Raw genomic sequence first — 22221 nt, 5'->3', positions numbered from 1 at the left:
CCATCCCTCAAAATTTCACATACGCACAAAAAAAAAAATTAAAAAAAAAAAAAGAGGGGGGGGGGGAAAGGAAAAAAGAAAAAAAAAAAGAAAAAAGAAGAAAAAGAAAGAAAAAAAGAAAGAAAAAAAAGGAAAAAAATAAAGGAAAAAAAAAGGAAAAAAGAAAGGAAACATCCCCCCCCCCCCCAGGGATAATTTAATTAGAGGCGGGAGAATCAGGATAATACTTATATCAGGAGTAGCGAAGCCGAACTCTTTTCCACTTGCACCCTGTTTTATGGAAGACAGTGGGGTAAGGGGTCTTTAAAGCCTGGACTAGCTGAATGAATGGGTCTCGGCACTACAGCGGGTGGGGCAAAGCCTCAGCCTGCCCTCCCCCTCCGGCGGCGGAGCGGCTCCCCGGGCCGGGGGGAGGCTCCCCCGGGCTCCGCTCCGCGCCCGCTGCCCCGACGGCGCGGCGAGCCCCGTGCGGCCGGCGAGCGGCACGGGCAGCGCCAGGGGCGCTGCCGCCGGCAGAAAGAAAGGGTTTCGGTGCCGGGGGCTCCCTTTCGGTGCTCGGTAAAGGCCAGTGCACCGCAGCCGGCTGAGCCCGACAGCTGCTCCCGGGTGAAACTGGTCCCCGCAATCGGATTGCTTGGGGGTTCCGAGGGCCTCATGAGAGGATCCTGCTGACAGTCGGTCCCGCCGCTTTATTCGCAGGCTCTGATCAAAAGGAAGGCTTCAAGCCTGAGGATCTTTCCCCACCGTGACACAGGGAGGCAGAGGGCGGCCCCCCTTCCGTCAGGGAAGGTGTGCTAGAAGCCACTGCCTTACCCTGTGTGAAAGGCTGACGCGAAAAGCCACCTCCGCCAGTCCCAGCAAAGACGGGGAGGACAGGCTCAGAGCGGGGGCAAAGGGACACTGGCTAAAACCACTTCTCGACATAGACGTCTTGAATTTTTTTTATTAACTTGGGGGCACACAATAAACATCATTTGAGGGGGGACGACACAGCAGGAGCAAGTATTCTTTAGGCTACTCAGTCACACATTTCCAATTATCTCTGCCCAAAACACCTCTGCCCGAAATGCAAGAACATCTTTCCCTGGCTCTTCTCTATTCAATTTAAACCCACGGATGCACATAAATGCCCTAGAGACAGCCCGCTGCTGCCCCGACCGTGCCGGGGGCGAGCTGCCGCACTGTGTTCTGCCGCATTTTCCACAAAGAAGTGAGTGAGAGTCTCGCACCTGCAGTCGGTCATTCCCGGCGGCAAAAGCAGCGGGCGGAGAAGGGCTGCGAGGCGTGGGGAACCCGTGTCACCCCGCAGGCTCGAGCAGGGGCCACAACACCCCGGACCAAAGAGGGGCTGGCTCCCAGCAGAACACCCAGCCTCCCTCAGCCGGGCGGTAGCGGCCGTGCCCAGGCTCCCATCCGCTCCTGGTCACCCCACAGCCCTGGACCGCGGATAGGGACAGGCAAAAAGTCCCTACCTTCGAGGGACAAGGTGCCCGTCGCCATTTGAACCTGCTCCGAGCAGCCCATGGCAGAGAGGCAGCGGGTGGTCTTCCCCCCTCTGTGGGAGAAGGATATTGGGGAGGGCAGGGGTTCACCTGGGCAGCCCTGGGCTGTAACTCTGTCTTCCTGCTGGCTTCTTGGCCACCTGCCCCAGAACCCAGAGCATTGCTCACAGACAAGGTGAAGAAAACCTATAATTTTCTCTTCCAGATGGGACGAAGAAGCACTAGCGCGTTTTTGGGATCACTCGGTTCTGCAGCTACAAACTGAGTACTGCTCATCAGTACCTTAAGCATAGCTCTGCCTATTAATTCCAGATGATCCCTGGACTTCAGCTAACATTTTATAAGGATGGAATTTTATTTTAGGTTAAATACTAAGGAATTCTTTCAGTATAAACCATAGTGTCTCAGACTGAACAACAATCACTTTTCCTTCGGTTTCTTAAGGCGACAGATATAAGATAATATGATCTAGTGTCAAGGTGGTTTTCTGACAAGAACTATCTAGACTGGGCAAATTTCCTATGCAGAAGAGCTCAGAAAGCAGGTTGGAAGGGGAAGCAACATTCGGCATTTATTATCTTTCCTTCAAAGCATCTTTTAATGTAGCATCCCACTCAGGAGCAGCCGCCTCGCGCAGCATGCCCTCCCCGGTGGGGCCAGTGCCCTGGCACGCAGCCGGCGCAACCTCCGCTGCCGGAGCTCCGCCGCGGGGTCCCAGCCAGGAGCGTGCTGTGGGCAGAGCAGGAGCCGCCCCGGCGGCAGGTTCGTGCTGAGGATGCTGAACCACCTCCCCTGGCCAGCTCCCATTGTACGTTCGCTCCACGCCTGCGCCCTGCCCCACGCAGCCCCCGCCCTGCACCGCCGGGCTCGGAAACCCTCGCTCTCCCTCACTGACACGCATATTCACTTTGTTCTGATATTCCCCACATTCGGGACCCCACCTCCCCGTCCCTGCAGAACAAGAGTTGCGGGGTTCACTCGCTCCCCGGCTCGGCTTTCGGGTGTCGCTGGGGAAGAAGCCGAAAAACGCTGCTAATGTCAAATTTCCAGTCTTGGGAGGGCTCTCAGGCTTTTCTCTGCCACCCACTCCTGCTCTCCCGGGGGGCGGTGTCCCTTCAACTCCATCTGCCGCTTCCAAAAAAATCACAAGTACCTCTACCTTTCTGAGTAGGGAGGAGGGAAGCTGTGCCCTCCCAATTGCGAATTTACCCCTTAAAGACCGAATCTGTTTCCTCTGGTCCGGATCGCCCCGCCCCGCCCTGCCCTCTGCCGAGCAGCGTCCCTCCTGTTCTCTGGCGCCCGGCTTTAGCCCTGGGAATGGCAGTTTTCCTAAGGGGCGTCACGAAGACTTCTACCACCAGAGCCGAGACCGAGGGGCAGCGAGGCTGCTGGGATTTCTTAAGAAAGATCTCAGTTAATTGCTCACAATAAACAACCGCCCATATCATGAGGGAAAACAATGCACATTGAGAGAGACAAATATTTTAACATTTTAAACTATTTTGCCCTTGAGACTGAAGTCTTCAAGCTCGACTGAGAGCCAATCTCACCGTGGGCTTGTATTGCTGAGGAAACGCAGCACAACATAAACGTGTTTTGCTGTGCAGCTTTATAGAAAATTGCCTTCAGCTTGACAGTAATCATCTGCACATCCGCACCTAGCAAAGGCAGAGGTAATGTGTTCAAAAGTATAATATTTGCAAGAGAGAGCAGATGGTGCTCCCTTGGGTGCAATTTCAGGAGAAGCCTTGCATTCTGCACTTCTCGAGGTCTGTTTTACCCGCACAGGTTTAATGCTATAAGAGCTCTATATTTTTTTTCTTTGGCAATGGGGTCACAAACACACTCAACGCTAGTCCAGCGTAAGATATTGCTGGCACGCGTCACAGCCCTTCCCGCTTTGAACAAGCAGGGAGGATACAAGCGGAGTAGACAGGTGATTAAACAAGTGCGTATGTGATTACTTTCCCGCATCACATTCCGTGTGCCCGCCGAAGGCAGTTACCGAGCTAGATGGGTTTGTACTAGGACAGGAACTGCTGAGAATGCATTACGGCGTGTTTCTCTCGCAGTGTCAGCAGCCGGACAGGGCCGGAAGCCCTCTCACAAGCCATATAAAAGCACGGTAAGAACACCCCTAAGCACGAAGGCCTCCGGGCGTCCTTGATGCGGGATAAGCAATCGGGGCCCCCGTGAGCCTGTCAGCTCCCTCTCCCGGGCAGGTACTGACTGAGTCACCTGTGTGTTTTCTCGGCACAAGAAGGCACGATTCGGTTTTGCAGCCTTTTGGGCTCTTGAGCTACTGGGCTTTAAATTTGCCGCCTGGCCAGAGGAAGCCGGGTGAAGGCAGCGGAGGAATCGCCCTCTCCGCCGACCCATCGGACACAGGCACTGCCCAAAGCAGCCCCGTTCCTGGGCGTCGGCCCTGCGGCCAGCATTGCCGCGCCCGGCCGCGGAGGAGCGCTTCCACGGGAGACGCGCCGCGCCCAGGCTCTGCCCGCAGCCGGGGGCTCCGGCGGGGCCGGCGCACACCGTGGGACCTCCCCGCTCCCTCCACGCCCCGCTGCGGCGGGCGAGGCTGAATAAAGAGACGCCGATCGTGCCCAGCAGAGAGGAGAGGGATGGGAGTAGAGTGAGCCGTGAGAACAATTTCGCTAAGAGAATGAGGGTCTCCTGCCAGCACCCAAGGATCACCGTTAGCAGCGGCTGGCATGCAAATTACTGGTACCCGGAATCCCTGAAGGTTCCTGTGCGAGAGCATCTTTCCGCTAGACATGAAAGAATATCGGCAGGCGGCGGATGCTGAGAAACCCAAATTGCACCGCCAGCCAGACATGCAGGGAAAAAAAAAAAAAAATCACGTTCTTTTGGCACGTGAACAAAGCCCTCGGCAATAACTGCGCTGGTAGGAAGGGGAGCTGGACCCGCCGCTTGCTGTCCCCACTCAGGACGGCTGGTGGGGCGCGATGTGGGTGATCCACGAAGCCAGTGGGAGCTCCATCCCCGCAGGATGGCTGGGAGAAATCTCGCAGCGGCTCGCAAACCGATACCGTGTCGGTAAGAGATGGCAGCTCGGCTTTCATCCTCATGCCAAAGGGAATCCTCGGCGGATGGCACAGGATCTACTCCAGGGGAAGCAGTCCAGCAAGAGCCGAGGAAAGCCAGGTAAGCTACGTTAGGGATAAGAGGTGTTCCTGTAACTACCACTGACGTGCAGCCTATTATAGTTAGGAACAGATCGTCTTGTTTTAGCTTTTACTATCGAGATCTTGCGAAATGCAATGCGTTTTTTAGTACATGACAGGACAAGGAGAGCTCCCTTTTTAACGATCCTTTTGTGCGTTTTCTTTCCCCACCGAGCAGAAACCGGTATTTAATTTTACAATACAGATAATTGCCTTAAATGTACACTGTAAGCAAACAGACTTCATCCTTGGCCGCACTTCAACAATCCTAAAGAAAAACAGTAAACAGAAACGCCTGAAGCACCGCTTCAGAGCTTATGCTAATGTTTTAAACTTCCCTTCTAATAACCGAGCAGTACATGACTTGGCAGAGCACACCTAAGGAGGCAGGGCCGCACGGGCGGTCTTGCAGCAGCTGATCGCCTTAGCAGTGTAACGCGGGGGAAGCGGATGTTATTTGTTTCCCCCCGAAGAGTATAAATCTGCGGCGATCAAAGCTGCGCTGCTGAAACCCTGCCGGGCTGCCAAAGGCACACGGCTCGCAGGCAGGCAGCGCCGGGGAGCGGCGCGGAAGGCGGAGGAGCAGCGCTGACTAGCGGCCGCGGCTCCCGGCTCCAGCACCGAGAGAACGAACGCGCCCGCCCCTTTCACCTCAGAACGGCCCTGCTCGCATCCACCCCACGCAAGTTATTATACAGCTCATCCACAGGGTTGTCCCCTAGGCAGGACAGAGTAGCCACCAGCATTTAAGCGCACAGAAGAGAAGCTCTCGTGTGGGGGCTGTCTGCGGGCACCGCCAAGCCACGCAGCCGCGGGAAGGCGGCTGAAGTCAGCCCGACCCTTCCAGGCTGCGGCAGCCGGGCACGCACAGACGGGGCTGGGAGAGCGGCAGCAGAAGAAAAATAACATCGGGCACCTACTGCGTCTTAAGTTCAGCTGTGGTTTGAGTTGCACTTAGATTCACCCCACCTACTTTGATTTTCTGCACAGCACACACTTGTACTAATAATGAGTACTCTTAGAGAATGAAGCCGAGGTGGATAAATACATAACCATCATGAAGACCAAGCAAAGAGCCACAGATCTGAGGCAAAGCTCAACAGTCCTCCACACAGCCAAAGCTAGCAGCCACACATTACTTTTACAATTTAAAAAAAGCACACTGGAAGTCATCACACAGCTTTACAGCTTGTACACATTCTGATTAATTTGTAATGTATTTTGTAAGGGTTTGGGACCCTTGAGATGTCATACAGCTTCTAACACTTCTTGTCCTAATGAAGCAGGACACCATTTTCCCAAAGGACAGGAAACAGATGAATCCCTCACAGAACAGCAGCTTGAATCAGTATCAGAGCTATCACAGGATTTCACTGTGAACTTTATGCTAATTTAGAATTAGCACAATACCAAATATAGTAAAGAGGTTTTCATAATCAGTTAAATTTGATGCAATTTAAATAGAAAGAAGCATTGAACAGTGCAGCTGCTGAAGTCTACTTTTCAAGGTGCTCACTATATTCCCTCCTTGCTCACACACACCCAAAATAAACCAGTACTGTCCTCAGAGAAATTGGTTGACCATGTCTCAATCCATTTCCACGCATTACTACAATTACAGCAAGTTTGATTCAGGAAACAGATGAGAAGAACCTAATGCTGGGTTTCCCTCTTTTGCACAGAAAATAAAAATAAATTCTTATATGTAAATACCGCACTCCCTATAAAAGAATTTATAAACATGGGAGCACTAAGGTGGTGCTTCCCTGGAAGGAAGAGGTATGAAATACTTATACCTTTAGGTTCCTAAGGTTTTTCAAAATGCTTAAAGTTCATTCATGTTTGTGACCTGCATGCATTTTAAACCCTAAGGTAATGTTCAAATTGCCTTGTGTTTCCCATGTAACTACAGGTTGGTAAAGCTGAATGTTTTATTCTTCCTTGAGGAAGAAAACCATCCCCTGTGCTTCCTACCCCACAGGATAGAACCAAGCACAGTGAAGAGGAAAACACTTCCTTAGCTTCAAATATTCCTGTTTAACTTATTTTCTTGCTTCTTTAAAAAGCTAAATGATACAACCACAAGTGCTGTCTTGTAACCCCAAACACATGAATTCCTGAAAGGCAGCTGATGAAACAGCCACATTATGAAGCAATTAATTATCAAAGATAATTGATTTGTGGCCCAGGGTTGGATTACAGGAGATGTTTTTAAAGATAAAATTGCAAAACCAAAAGGGCACAGATGCAAACTCAAAACTAGGAAAGAGGGGCAATAGCATTAGACACCCTACAAACACAAATCTCTGATAGGTTCTCCGACAGTTCTCAGCTGCCAGCAGGGAATTTGGCAAAGAGCTAGCAAGGATGCAAGGGAGTCAGACACCAGCAGGATGCTGCTGCTGAAGAAGACACTGCTACAGTTCAGCCTTTGTCTAGGCCAGGTGTGAAATGTGGTGCATCTGCAGTGCCAGCTACTGCTTCAGTGCTGGGGAAGGCAGGCAGAAGACAAGAGAAGATTCAGCAAAACTAACAGGCTTAGAAATACTGCTGAGTGAGAGTCATTGTTACAGGCTTGCTTTGTATTTTTTTCCTCTTTAAAATGATATGATAATTTAACCTAATAAGAACAGATATACCCAATTAGTATTCCTAAACACAATAAATTAAATTATGATTATACCATTTAAATATAATCACTGGTTTATATTTAGCCTCAAGATTCAGAATGAAGAATCAGTAAGCAACACAGCCCTTCCAGAACACTGGAAGAACTAAACCCAGGTTTCATTCATCCTGACTAAAAAGTCAAAATGTGTGGCAAGTGTTCATATGCAGGGCAGTTGTACAGAGCTTTAAAGAATTTCCAGAAACAGAGTAAAAATGTCTGTAGGCACACACCTCCAAAATTAACATATCTAAGAAACTCTGTCATTTCATATTGAACTAGATATAGATATATGTGTAAAATGCACTATTGACAGATTTCAAAGACTGACTAGCAACTATTCCCGCTGAGAACAATTACAAATACAGAGCCTTCTAATTCATTCCCCAAAAGCCTTTCTGGTTTCTTAAAGGAGGAGTACAAAGTAACATTGGTGCAGCTTTTCAGAGTTCTTGTAGTAAAAAAAGTGAGAAACAGGTAAGCAACTGTCAGTTATTTGAAAGAATTATTTCCTGCTAGCATCAGAAGTCAAAACCGATAGGTTTCATTTAACTTTTCAAGGTTAAATACATTTTATACCGCCTATCAAAATTCTCTGTATCACTTTAAAATAAAGAAAAATAAATAAAACAGAATTCCCAACTTTTATAGCTACATTTCATGTTTTACCCTAGAGCCCCAAGAGCTTTAGGCAGATAATAAATTCATATGGAAAACAAACACCACCATACAGCAATACAGAAACAGATTCTCCAAGTGTCTAATCCTTACTCATGGGGGCAAGACTAAAAGTTAAATTATGAGCAGACAAAGTAAATAAAAATACCTGATTCACACTCTGAAATCTCAGTGCTTGCACATGACCACAAGCCATCATTTTTCACAGCTATAATTATTGTACTTGCTACATTAACATGACTTTTGTAGCCAGAATTCAGCATGCTAGGAGTACCAGTAGTTCTTGGAGTACTGTATTACATCTTTCCAAAGTAACATGTATTTCAACCAGCCTTATTTGAGAGTCCTTCAGGCAACCACTTACAGTGATAAAAATTGGGGAAAATATCCCAACTAAACAAAATGCCCCCAACTATTGTGACATATTCCCAAGCGAAATATAAGGGCTAAGTCACTTATGCACTTTGGTCAGAATCAGAAGTGGAAGAAACAGTACACAGGGATATTGTTGAACATGTCTTTAAATAAGGCATTCAAGGGTATATTTGTGTGTGGCAGCTTGGTTTAGGAACAAAAGGTGCAAATATTTTTCAGAACAGAACATAATAAACTAAGCAATAAAGGCTAAAAGTTTTTTCACAGCCTCACCAAATGAATTTGGTTCAAATCCAGAACAGAAAGTCAAAGGTCCAGTGAAATCCCACTCAAGCATAATAAATAAGACTGAAAACCACCTTTGCCAAGGACAGAAACATCCAGGCACATACAATCATTGGGTGGGGATTTTACCTGGCACACAGACCAAGATGAGCCCCACAGCTCTACCCCTTCTCAGCCAGTTTAGTATTCCACAGGTGCACAAACACTAAGCCCATACGGTGCAGGCACAAAGCCTTTTAGCTCTTAGTGAACTTAGAGAACTCATTGCCAAAACTATTTCTGCCTCCTGTCAAGTGCCATCACATTTTTTGTGCTTATGTGTAGACCATTCAAAAGAAAAGCTCTCCTTAAAAAGGGAAAAGCTTGTTTATGCAGGTTTGGTTTGTTTTTAAATAATTATCCTTTTATAGCTATAACCTCAATACCAATTAGTCAGGAGTATCAGTGAACCTGAAATATTAATCACAGGAAAGTTTACTTCTAATACAAAACAGCAAAAGCCAGTCTATTTAATCTCCAAAATGCCTGCAATCCTTACATTGCCTTGCAATCCCAAATACATACATGCAAGTAAAATTACTAAAAAAAATGTTCTTACCTTTTCCTTTGAAGAAAAATAGCAAGGTACACCAGAAATGCTGTCACAGAAGTTCCTTGTTCCATAGGGCTTGGACAGATCTTCCCTAGCAGGATATCCTTAAATAAAGCCTGGAGCCAGCCTGGGCTGGACTCCTGCATGAGGTGCACAGAGCAGCCCGGTGGATTTGTAAAGCTGAACTCAAGTGCCTACTGCACCCTCTCAACATAACACCAACACTGCAGCTCCTGACTGGAGCTGTAAGAGCAGCAAATCAGTTTCCTGCTTCTTTGACTGATTGACTAATGAGCACAGTAATCAGTAAACTATTTACACATGGAAACAAGAACACCTGAATGTTCTGACTTTTCTCGCTCATTCAGTGAGCTTTTCAATTTGATACAGAATCACAAATACATGGTATTTTGAATTTTAATCAATATTTCCAGTAACACTGTGTAAAAAATGCGAAGAATTTATTTATTTTCAGAGAGGAACACAGAAATTCTTAACTTGTTCAGTGAAGATTCCTTGCTAACACTCCAGTGCATACCACTCTGTCAGAAATCCATGACCAAACCATTGTCTCAGATTTTTTTTGCTCTTCTGGATTCACACATAAAAAAGCCCACATAGGTGTATGCCTCACTATTTATTCACTTGGATTGTCATATTGATCTTGTAGAGTGACACAGAAGCCAAATTTAACCGTTCCTTTACACCATAAGAAACTCTGTAGAATTCTAATATTAATTAAGCAAGCAGCAGTTTTCTGCACCTGTTCATAGAGCAGAGCAGCCTTACCAATGGACAATCAGCTGTACCATCACTACTAGAACAACTGAATTTCTTGGACAAAGTACAACTACTAAAATTTTGTCTTCTTACTCCAACATACACTATATTTTCAAGTCTTCTAATACAATACAGAATTAAACTCTCGTAAGACATTGGATGCAATTTTCAAATGGATACTTTTTTAACTCAAAGACTGAATAGCTGAGTAAGTCATTCAAAAAACACCATATTTCAGAACAATTGTTCCATTTCTACTCAATCCATCTCCTCATCAATAACATTCTTTCACTAGGATGTAGAAATCAGTTTCTAAATATTTAATTACAGCTGGAAAAAGATTACAAAATACAAAGATTTATTGTACTTGAGACTAGAGAAAAGTATTACTTTCATTTTTTCATTTTCTTTGAATTCGAGAAAAAGTAACAAGCAAACAAATGACAACAAAACCTAACAGATGTATGAACTAGTTTCACCAATAAAGCTTGGAAATTCAGAAAGGACTTCATCAAATAAATGTCAGTGGCTGAACCTGGCAGAAGCCATTCCCCACAGAAGTGCTGCATTCCTAGAATGAACTAATGCCCTTCAGTAACACAGAAAATCAGTTACTTAGGCAAGGCAGGACTTAGAAGAAACCAAGGATTAGCATCTCCAAACACTGGAGTCAAACGAAGCATTTTGGATCCCGTGTCAATTCAGAGCTCATCATGTTTTGCAGGGTCCAGACTGGGTTTGATGAAGACTCCCTCCATGGCTTTCCAATAGTTGTGGTGGTTGGCAGCAGGCATGCCATGAACTTCCCGCTGGCCTCTAATGGGGTGGCCGTACTGCTCCCCCGTGATGGACAGGAACACCTCAGTCCCCACGTGCTTGAAGCGCACGGCATCCTCCCGCTCCCAGTAAGTCCCACTGCACTGCACAATCCAGAAATCCAGGTCATCTCCTTCGCCATCATCCCCAAAGGCACTTACTTCCTGTTAGAGACACAAGCTTCCTGAAGTGAAAGTGTAAGCAAACACCTCCAGGACACACAGACATCAACCACAGACTCAGCAGAGATCAAAGACAAGGATGGGGAAAGAAATGCTGTTGTTTTGCTTTGTCAACAATTACCTAAGCCAGAAGCAGTAAGGTTCTACCAGACAATCTGAACACAAAGTGCCAACAAACTCCAACCTGTTCTCTGAGCAAAAAGTACTGGAAAAACTCTAAATAAAACAAAACCCCACAATGACAGTTGAATATTCTTACCTTAATGACAAGATACAAAATGTCTACACTGAAAAATGAAACCCAGACTAAGGTTTCAGAGTAAACCTTTCCCTTAAAGAATTCTTTTGAAATGTTATTTTTCCATCACTTTTAATCATCAGATTATCAAGATACCCTACACAGAGCTGAACCTTATTGCTTCAGCCACTTTACTCATGGTGGAAGAAAAATTATTTCACAAAGAGTCACATCGTCCAAGTTTCAATGTAACAACCTATCTACACAGCCTGATGGAAGACTGACATGACTAATAACAAAAATCTTCCAACAACTGCATTATTTACAATAGATCTTCCATCCTGGAGAGGTATTTGTTCTGGGGCTGAATTATGGTTAGAAATTACACTCTTTTAGATAGGTACAAAACTGTATTTAAGTATGATTACAAGAGCAGTTCAGTTTTCCTGTGGAAGGAGGACAGAAAAATACGAACAGTGTAACAAAATAGAGATAGCAAGAAGACAAATGAGATTAACAGACTGGATCACCAAGGAACATGGACATAGGAATGCCTAATGTTATAACACATGACTAGCTGCCTGGCTCTAGAGCAATCTTCACAATGTTGAGAGAGGTACTCAATCACCTGCATCTAAAAAACATCCGACATTTCAGAACAGCCTTCCCAGCAGCAACAGTGCAGAAAAAGAAAAAAAAGCAGATTTGTTAAAAGTACTGTGAAATTCCAATGCTGGCACATACTGTACTGCCTCTGTCAAGAACTGAAATACATCATTTTAAGATGCAGAAAAACCTATACTTGAATCTGGATATGCACAGACATACTGCTGCTGGTAGCTGGTACTCAAGTCTGAGTCTCCAAAAACCCAAGTAACTGGAGAGACTATTGTCAATAGCATGCACTACTTGTACAAAAGCTTAAGATTTAAACCAACTCACTTGGTTATTGGAGAGTGGTGATGGGAAGTGATGAGTGTGCAGATTTTTCCCAGTGTTAACGTGGGTAAGTCGTATGGCTTGCCCACATTTCACAGGTGTCCCACGCTGGCAACTATTGTCACTCTTCCCACGGATCCGCCAGTAGCTGTTGGCATCATCTGAAGCTTCAACTCCTGTCACTGACTGCTGCCCACTTCCTGTTTGAATAGAATTAAATGACACAAGACTTATCCCGCCTCCCCAGTTCAAAAAGACACGAGAAAACTACAGAAGTTTGCTTCAATGTTGTCATGCCTTCATGTTTACGAGTGCTTAATTCTCACAGTCCATTTACTGACTGCAAAAGGAATGCAGGTACCAAATCATCTTTCAGATGGATGCAGTGAAACACAGCATGTGTTAGCAGATGCAAACTGTCAAAGTTCATGGTGAACGCAAGAAAAAAATCCTATCCATGACAGGTACTATTCACACCATCCCACCTTTATCAAAAATACTATCAAGGTCTTCATGTTCCCCAACAGACCAGCACCCTCGTTGTCAGAACAGACACTGGAAGGTACTGCTGAAGGCCTTGACACTGAGCAGGGGACGAGGGCAAAGCAGCCCTGTCACATCCCGACTCCAGGGCCCAGAAAGCAGCTGACACATCTTCCTATCCCACAGGCCTCAGCATCCCTCTGTCTCTGTCGTGTCTCCAGCCCAGCCCTAAACCCCAACCGCGGCCTGCCACTTCCCTCTGCACCAAGGATATCAACCTCGGGAAAACCCAACTTCCTCCACCTTCCCCACAACCCTCACTGCCTGCCCACCCCCGCCATTTCCCTGTCAGGCACCACCTGTCCCCCCCGCTTCCTCGGCCCCTCACAGCCCGTGCCCCGCCATTTTCCAGCTCCGCGGCCAGGCCCTGCTCACCGGAGCCGTACTTGACCTCGTGCGAGTGGAGCCGTACGCTGTGGCGGGTGTTGAGCAGCTTCAGCACCGAGCCGCAAGTCACGGCGCCCGGCGCCGGCTCCCTGCCGTGGCACAGCCCGGGCAGCAGCGCCAGGAGCAGCAGCGCCAGGAGCAGCAGCGGGAAGAGGCGGCGGCCACCCCGCATCGCGGCGCACCCGGCCGGCCCCGCCGGCCCCTCAGCCCCGCCGCCACCGCCGCCCTCAGAGCGGCGCTTCCGCTCCCCCGCGCGGGCCCAGCGACCGCCCTGCCCACCGCCGCGCTCAGCCAATCCCCGCCCGCCGCCCGCCCCGCCGCGCGCTCTCATTGGGCTATAGCGAACCGGCAAGGCGGGAACTAGCCAATCAGAGAGCGCGGCGTGGCGCCCCCCCCCTCCCTCCCTCGGGTGAGGACGCGAAGGAGAACTGCGGGCGCTGCTCCCTCACGGGGCTGTGCTGAGCCTTCGGCCCCGGGCCCCGAGCGGCGCCACCCCCGGCGAGGTGCCAGCCCCGGCGAGGTGTCACCCACGGAGAGGTGTCACCCACGGCGAGGCGTCACCCACGGAGAGGTGTCACCCACGGCGAGGCGTCACCCACGGAGAGGTGTCACCCCCGGCGAGGTGCCACCCCCGGCGAGGTGCCAGCCCCGGCGAGGTGCCACCCCCGGCGAGGTGTCACCCCCGGAGAGGTGTCACCCCCGGCGAGGTGCCACCCCCGGCGAGGTGTCACCCCCGGCGAGGTGCCACCCCCGGCGAGGTGCCACCCCCGGAGAGGTGTCACCCACGGAGAGGTGTCACCCACGGAGAGGTGTCGCCTCCGGCGAGGTGTCACCCCCGGAGAGGTGTCACCCACGGAGAGGTGTCACCCACGGAGAGGTGTCGCCTCCGGCTGCTGGGCAACCCCGGGACAGCGCTGGCACCACTCTGCAGTTTGCCCTTGCTGAGAACGTAGGAGGAGAGGCCAGGTCTGTCACTGCCACTGTCTGTCACTCGTCTAACGTGGTCTGGGCTGTATGAAAAATTACAGCCAGGTCAGGCTGAGGGGTTGTTAAAGGGCCTAGACGGAAAAGGCGCTGTGGGTAGGACCGTTCAGTTATTATCAGAGGAAGGACAAATGTCCTCACAGCGAGAGCAGTGTCAGAGACAGACCGGCTCAGAGTCACAGCCAGGTACGGGCAGTGTTTAGATCCAGCCTCGGGGAGCCGCAGTTGCACTGTCAGGTCAATCAGCCCCTGCTGTTCCATTCAGGCCACTTCTAGCTCAGAGCTGGCAGGCGGCACATTTAGGTCTGCTCCTCCCTGCAGTTCTGCCTCTTAGAATGGAGTAAATATCTAGCCGTTTGGGGGATTTACAGAGAAAAGTAACACAGTGTTGGAAAACAAAGGGAATTCATGTTTGTGAAGTGACTTGGACGATAATGCATTGCAGCTCCAGTAATTTCTGGATTATATTAGAGCTTCTAATTATAGGACATAATATAGTTTCTAATTATAGGGCATAAACACTACACAAAGAAGAACTAGCAATGGTTGCTGTTACATTAAGCTGTAGCAATAACATAACATCTTTGCTTTTGCATCCCAGAATTCACCTTCTGTGCTTCAATCTCTTGCAAAATTCTTATAACTAAGAAATTATTAAGCTCTATTCTGCAGAAAAAACCTGCATAAATTAACATACATACTGTCCTTTATTGCATAGTTTTGCAAACTGAAGAAATACCCCCCAAAAAAACCTCAACAAGAGGTGGCCATTGACAAAGGACACTTGAACTCCTACACAGTTCTTTACCTCTGAAACTGCTCAGTGGTTTGACCCGTGTACCACATCCCAGCCTTGCGTGAGTCCCATGCAAAACTGTGAGTAATTAAAAGGAATTCAAAAAAGCAAAAGATTTTCATCTTAGTGACAAGGAAACAGGTAGAAGGGCTCCCACCTCGTGACTTACATCTTTGTAATAATGGCATTTTGTCCTTGCAACAGCAAAAAACTAAAACACTGCACTTGATATTACAAGATGATTTAGAAAGCACATTAGTGTTGCTGGGTAGTGCAAACATCATAAGATGCTCAGCTGACTCTCTCTTCCACAAGTGTTAAAGCTGCAAGGTTTTTTCCTGCCCATGTGATACCACTCAATCAAATGGTTAGTTTTTTGTGCTGGCTTTGGCCTGTTTTCCACAGCTATACCTACATTTGAGAAAAATTTCTGACTTAGATGCCAGGCCAGCATTACAACAAGCCCAAGTCTTAAACACAGGTCACATATATGCGTATGCACACACAGAGTGTGCTTTCCTCAGGACTTAAAACTCAATTCCTAGTGCTGGAGGTATAAAGCTTTACTCACAGAGAAGCAAAAGCTCCCCCACTGATAGTCAAATGCCATATTTTTACATCATTCTAAGCAGCCTTACTGTTCTAAGAGAACAACAATCAGTTTCCTGATGTCAGTTTGCAGGAGATGCTTGGCACTGCCAGGGCAGCCCTGATCCTGGGCGGTGGCAGGTTGGGTCTGGGAGCCATCCTGAGCCATTTGGAATTTTGGGAGGGGCAGCCCACTCGGGGTCACAGGCGCCTGGGTGGGGTGCAGGCCCCTGGACACGAATGCTGGCCCTTTTCTGTGGGAAACAAAACTCTCCACCCCAGTTTTGCTTCTGTTTTTATAACTGGGGCAAAACCAGATGTCTGTGGTTGCCATTTTAGCCGTGGAAAATCAATCATATGGGGCTTTAGCTGGCACCTGTCTGTCTTTATGGGAGGTCGCTCAGTCTCAGTGCATTTAGTGCCGTTTACATGGTGCTCCCTACAATGCTTTTCAGTCCCACTTTAGACACATAATTGGGTTAGAACGGTTGCCAACAAAGAACCCATCAATGCCTAACACCCACGGCAATTAACAACCATCTCATTGCCACAGGGCCCTCTATTGTTTCTGGTGGATTGTTGTAAACTCCCGGTAAAATTGCGTCAGGAATTATATGGCTTCACCTTGGTAATGGGGACATCAGCTTTTTTTTGGTAGGAATCTCTTTATGATTCTTGTAAATGTACAGAAACAAAGTAATTCAACAGTGCTGTAAAAGGGGAGGATGTAAAATGTAACCACATCTGTAGCCTTCATCTACTCAAAACACACACGCGCACACACACACACACCTGCCCCATCCTTATGCATTTTGGAAACTCCTACCATTTCCACTTAGGTGCAGCTGTAGGTTTAACCTGGCCCTCCCTGAGAAAATGATTGAGCAGTGCCAAATGCTTTTAACATGCAGGAATGAAAAATCTGTGGCACAAGAAAATTTCAGAGGGTGTACGCTTACCCAAAGCAACAGATTATAGAAAAATGATATAGTTTTTATATTAGCCTATGTTTAAGATTCTTTAAACTTTCTGTTTGCATGACTGGAGCAGTTATTGACAACTAAGGTAGCAGAGCTGATAACTCCTGGGCATGGTCTATATCCCAAAACACACTGGTGCATCTTTTGGTATAGACAGCCCTTGATTTATGGAGATTATGCAGCAAAACCTGGGCTCTTTCCCAGACCAACACAAACCTTAGGCAAAACAGACAGGGACAGTTCTGAAACCATTAGTACCTGATACAGAAACAAGCCCACATGAGCTCTTGCATTGACTTTTCTCTGCATCTGGTCCCTTCTCTGATGTCAATTAAGGTGAACTGTACTGACCTCAACAGAGTAGCTGAAGACAATAAGGTCTGCAAAGATTGCGTGCTTTTCTTCTGTCTCCTTCTTTCACTTCACATTGTGGAACAGCTGGTTATAAACCTCACTTCAGATGAAACATTTGTCTCTACTGCCATGCCTTACAACACAGCTCTTCCAACTGTGACCCCTAAGCCTCATACAAACAGTGAACAGGAGTAATAATGATAAAATATGTCACCCAGGGAGAAATCCAAGTGATAAAAAATGTCTTGTCAAAAATTTATAGAATTCCATTTTCTTATCACTGAGCCTAAATTGCTTAAGGATTAGATAATCAAAATAATTTACTCAGATTTTTGCATTCAGTAGATATAAACATAATGTAAGAATAAGCAGAGTAAGTAAAAAAGCAGAAGACATTTGACAAAAAGAGTATTAACATATACATACTTTTGTATTTAAATTGAAGATTTTTTTCATCTGGGGGAGAAGAGTTGATTAATTGCTGTCTTCTATTTCTGGTCTTTGAGGTAGAGAGGATTGGGAAGTTCTGCAGAGTCCTGGTGATCTGTGTCTGTCACTGTCACCATCTCTCAGCCACTCTCCTGCCTGATGCTGATCCTTCAAGAGCAAGGGATCTCCCCTCAGAACCCCAGAGGAATTAATCTGCATTTCTATTTGATCAACTGAGATTTTTCACATGTTTTCAGTGGTGCTGGGAGGCAACAACACTCACTGTAAGTGATCTGCCAGATAAACTTTCCTGTGTAGTTACACTGCTGAGGTGTTACCAATGTTCGCATTAATTCTTTTCCCCTTAACATAAGGACCTGCCTCTGGTATCTTTGTTTTAATGACTCCTGATCAACATTTGCAATAATCAGGTTCAGGCCTAACTCTGCTTTTGTTTAGACAGTGTAAGTTGAAGCTGAGGAAGTTATTTAGAACTTGTAGGCATGGATTGGAATTGTTGTTTTGATGATTAGCTTCTATTTTAGAATAAAAATGTAAAAATGCCATGTACGTTACATCAGGCAGCTTTTAAAATAATTTAGTTCTTCATGGGATGCTAAATTTCCCAAGCCCTTTCCTAACTTCCTCCCTTCCAAGTTGTGAATCCTCCCTATCCCTACCCCTTTCTCCAGAGAGTTGTGTCTGTCTTGTTGCCCTCGACACCCCGTTTGTTACTTTGTATTATTCCCTCCCCATTTTCCCTGATAGTCTCGCAAGCTATTTACCCCACCTTACACTCCTCCTTTACCTTATCCTCATTAGTTCACTTTCCTACATCCCTACTCCTGAGCTGCTGTATAAAAACTTCTGTTCACCCCCCTCGGCCCCAGTCTTGTATGGGAGCCCAGGAATAATAAATCCATCTTGTTCCACCCCAAGAGCCGTGCCATCGCTGTGTGTCGCTGCCGGAGCTGCCGATAACTGGGATTGCAGCACTCGCAGGGCACAGCCGCGCCCCCGCCGCAGCCACCCAGCACGCCTCATGCTGCAACAATGGGATTGGAAAAACCTCTAGACATCTGTTTCAGTGGCAGGTAAATATTAATGTAATTCTGAAAATTCCGCAGAACACCTATGCATCTTTTATAATAACTTTCAGAGATGTCAAACTGAATTCCTGATGCAATCAAACAGTTCATGGAATCAGATAGTCTAGGTTTAGTTATTAATGTACACAGTTAAACTGTACCTATTTTGGACCCAACATTTAATTGCCTAGGAGAAATATTCCCCACCTCAACTCTTTTTTGACCAGGTCTCTTTGTATATTTTAATAGACCTCGACATCGGGCAAAGAGGTATCTGGAAAAGGAATGTGCAGGCTTAACATCATCTCAACCCCAGTCAGAAGTCACAGATGCTGTAGTTTAGTTCATATTCAATTTTTTTTTTTTTTTACCACACATTAGATATGGAAGGAAATGCAGCAGAGAGAAAATAACCCTCTGAAAAAAGGGAGAGTGGATTAAACTTCACCATCCATGAGCCACAGTGTCACCAAGGACCAGAGGCCTGCTAGATGCATCAGGAGGGATTTGAGTTTGGTGTTTTTACCAGTCCTCCATAATTTAATGCCGAGTGTCAAGTTAATAAGAAGGTCACAATGGCAAATTTTGCCTTTCAGGCACCTTGCAAGGACCACACACCTTGCCAGGCATTATTTTGTGCTGGTATAAATTCAGGTATTTCAGACATGGGTGAAGGAAGGTGACAGGTACTGCCTGGCTGTGTCACATGGTAACCAGGGAAGACTTTTGCTCTTAGCAGAGTGAAATCCCCCAGAGTTTGGGGGTTTCAACCCTTTCTAGTGCAGATGGAGGAAGCTGTTCCATGGATGAAAAACTGTAGATTAAGCATTTCTATAGAAGCCACTGAATTTCAAAGATTTACAAAACCTCTGAGGCTGGGACAGAGAACAAAATGTTTCCATCTTTTCATTTTAAAAATGGATTTTATTTTGTCTAATTTCAATGCCTTTTACAGTTTACACTTTCAACAAAATTTCATTAAAGGAAAAGACAAAATCCTACTGTGCTACCATTGTAATCCCACATGAACTAACTAACTGCAGCCAAGGGAACAAGAAAAAGAAAACACATTTTTTATGTCAACATGTAAACAGACGCCTTTTTGGAAGCAGTAATTGTTGGAAAAACCTTTGTGAAATACAGAAAACCTCAACATTTCTACTGATTAACTCAAAGTTCAGGGAAAAGAAAATCAAGCTCAAAAGCAGTGAAGCACTTGAGGATGGTGAAGGCTCCTGCTGGCTTTTGTAGGTAAACTGAGGTAGGGCTGTGTTTTGTTTTAGTTAAGCTGGAAGATGCAGCTTCTCCTTAGTCCATGTCCTGGCTTATGCAGCTCCACCAGAAATCCTGGCCAATGTGCTTGTCTTCACTGCAGAGGAAAGACTGTCCAGAGGAAGTCTGCTTTGTCTTTCAGCTCCAGGTTGAATTTTTAAGGGCCTTTCACCTCTGGGCTCTGTGAGGCTCAGCTGCTAGGGTGATCCTGGCAGCCAGCTGTGAGTGCAGGGGGCAGAGGGAGCACTGCTGCTAAAGGGATGTGGCACAGGGGCAAGGTTCGCTTGCTGGGGAGTATTTGCTTCCAGTGGCAGAAAGGACGGCTGGATAAACAGGTATGAAATCAGAAAAGAAAAGCTTCCAGGAAGTGCATTAAATATTTAAGAAGGATGTTACCGTTAATAGCATTAAATGCATACTAAGGTTAAGAAGGCTGAGAAGCCAAGCTTTGTCTAAGATTCTTATGTTGTGCCTCTCACCTGTGCAGAGTCAGGGAGCACTGGCAGTTCTAGAAAGAGGCAAAAAACCCCAGAGTTTGCATTGGCAAAGAGAAGAGGTGCTTATTTTATGATTCATGACATTACTTCAGAATTGTGCTGACTTGAGCTGTTACAGTAACAGCACTCATCAGTAAGTGAAGCCTCTTGGGGAATGTGGGCAGGCTGTGACGTTCATCTCCCAGAAGGGGAAGCAAGTAGCAGGTGCACAAATATCTCCTCTGAAATGCCAAGGGCACCAGAAATCTTTACAGAACATCAAAAAGTTTTCTGTAACAGAGCCACACAACTATCAAATGACAGAAAAGCTCACAGGAATTGCCTGAATGAAGATTTAGCAAGTTGTCTACAGCATTTTAGCATGATGGGTTTTGAATTTCATTTCATATATTTTTTTTTCTAAGAGAAAATGTCACTGAAGAGGCAGAAGGCTGTCTTCTAGCTCTCACAATCATTTTCAGTAGTCATTGCTCATTTACATGAGCAGGGAAGAACAAGAAACAAAAAGAAAGTGACAACAGGTGTCCCCTCTTGATGCAGCAGAAGTTTCCCATGCTCCCAGTGCTGCCCATTTCAGAGCCTATAGGGAGAGCACAGCCTAGGAACCAAATTCTACCATGAACAATATTGCTACCACTCATTCTGATTTTATTCTTTCTCCTTCAAAGTATCAAAATAAACTTACAAATTGTCATCCAAAACTTATCATCTGCCCCTCAAATTGCCCTCAGAGTAATGGAAACAAAGTTTTGTAGCAGTTTGCTACGTGGACTGGAATTGATGAGAGCCTACAGATCAACAGGACTGCAACCTACCTCAACTCAGTGATTCCAAATTCCTTGTAGGGAGACAGACCTGGAAAACCACTACTCCCACAGATGTTCATTCCCCCACACAGATGTTTCAAAGTTCAGGTGTGAAAAGGGTGCAATTTCCTCTGCTGAAGTGTGCTTCTGTCTCCAAACTGATGGTCCTTGCTTTGCTGAAGACAGTCAGTCTCTGGCTGTGCCTACAAGTCATGTCCTTGACTTTGGGGCATGGGCATGCTGGCTGTCTTTTAGGAATTGAACTCTGCTGAAAAATGAGACACCTGTAGGCATTGGTTTCTTTATACACAAATTAAGCAGCAGGATTGTCAGTCCATTCCCACAGAAACGACCCTTAAACCCTTTTCCAACCCATTTCACTCCAGCTGCTCTTCCAAGAAGCCAGTGCTTGGCTTGTCAGCTGTTTCTGCACTTACCTCCATGCTGGCACAGGTTCAGAGGTGGAAATCACCATCATCCATGGAAGAGTCCTAGTCCCAGTGTGATCCCTGCTTCCTGGAACAAGTTACAGCAAACACCAAGACAGCTACCCTGGATCCATGGACATGTTACCACGGCACTTTCTGAGCTGCCATTCTCCCTACCTCAAACATGAGTTTGTTGTTTTGGGATAACACTACAGACCAAGAAAGGGGTCGTTCTGCTTTGATAGAACCTCATCCTCTTCCACAGGTGAAAAATGCAGGCTAACAGTATCTTCCACTCTCCATTTCAAGCTGAGTACTTGGCACTTTCGCTTTCATTCTGGTAGATCCAGAACAGCTTTTCTGCAGTAAGAAAAAGCAGTTCAGTGCCGGGACAAATAAGATTTTACATGCCGCCTGATGGAGAACTGGCTGACATCCAGCATGTTAAAGCTGCCCTTTGTGAAACTCTCATCTGTTCTCCCTGCCCTTCTCTAGCCCAGCACCAAGAGCCATGGGACCTGGCCAGGGTCTGCTGCCCTGCGACTCTGGAGTCAGGCTGAGTGTACACTGCCAGCAAACCAAGGTGGGGGAAAACAAGCAAGTGGTTACTGTGACGGCCACTGATTGCAGGATTATTTATCCGTGTCATCGTTGGGATCATCAGTTTTGCGCAGAAGCCAGCACAGAGCACGCACTGAATTGCTCGTCGCACGCTCAGCCCAGGCGGGTCTCACCTGGGGAATGCGGAGCAGAGACCGCCCAGAGAGCGGCGCGGGTCCCGCGGGGCGGGCCGTGCCGTGCCGTGCCGTGCCGGGCCGCGCGGCGCTGC

At 46.9% G+C, this 22221-nt stretch overlaps 2 protein-coding genes and 1 long non-coding RNA gene across 4 annotated transcripts in view; 1 reads left to right on the top strand and 2 right to left on the bottom strand.

The window, feature by feature from the left end:
- Positions 1 to 742: 742 nt before the first annotated feature.
- YDJC (YdjC chitooligosaccharide deacetylase homolog) overlaps positions 743 to 22221 on the top strand; it is a 35082-nt gene continuing 13603 nt past the window's right edge. The window contains exons 1-3 of one of the 2 annotated variants that reach the window (XM_085593114.1): positions 743 to 4667; positions 17383 to 17585; positions 18241 to 18395. The gene's annotated coding sequence lies outside the window, so the exon portion shown is untranslated. Of the gene's footprint in view, positions 4668 to 13990; positions 14137 to 17382; positions 17586 to 18240; positions 18396 to 22221 lie in introns of those variants that run through there. The other variant, XM_085593115.1, reaches the window with a different exon arrangement.
- Positions 9737 to 13399, bottom strand: SDF2L1 (stromal cell derived factor 2 like 1). The gene is made up of 3 exons (XM_021549845.4): positions 13159 to 13399; positions 12244 to 12440; positions 9737 to 11045 (listed from the first exon to the last, which is right to left on the bottom strand). The coding sequence occupies exons 1-3, from the start codon at positions 13340 to 13342 to the stop codon at positions 10767 to 10769; spliced, it is 660 nt and encodes a 219-aa protein (XP_021405520.1). The 5' UTR covers positions 13343 to 13399; the 3' UTR covers positions 9737 to 10766.
- On the bottom strand, positions 19293 to 22218 carry LOC146766005 (uncharacterized). The gene is made up of 2 exons (XR_014958661.1): positions 22127 to 22218; positions 19293 to 21752 (listed from the first exon to the last, which is right to left on the bottom strand). It is a non-coding gene; the product is annotated as an uncharacterized LOC146766005 (long non-coding RNA).

This window comes from Lonchura striata, chromosome 15, assembly GCF_050655825.1.
Source record: "Lonchura striata isolate lonStrDom1 chromosome 15, ASM5065582v1, whole genome shotgun sequence".
Classification (NCBI taxonomy): Eukaryota; Metazoa; Chordata; class Aves; order Passeriformes; family Estrildidae; genus Lonchura; species Lonchura striata.
Note: the sequence above shows the minus strand (reverse complement) of the source record. Positions and strands in the feature narration are given on the sequence as shown.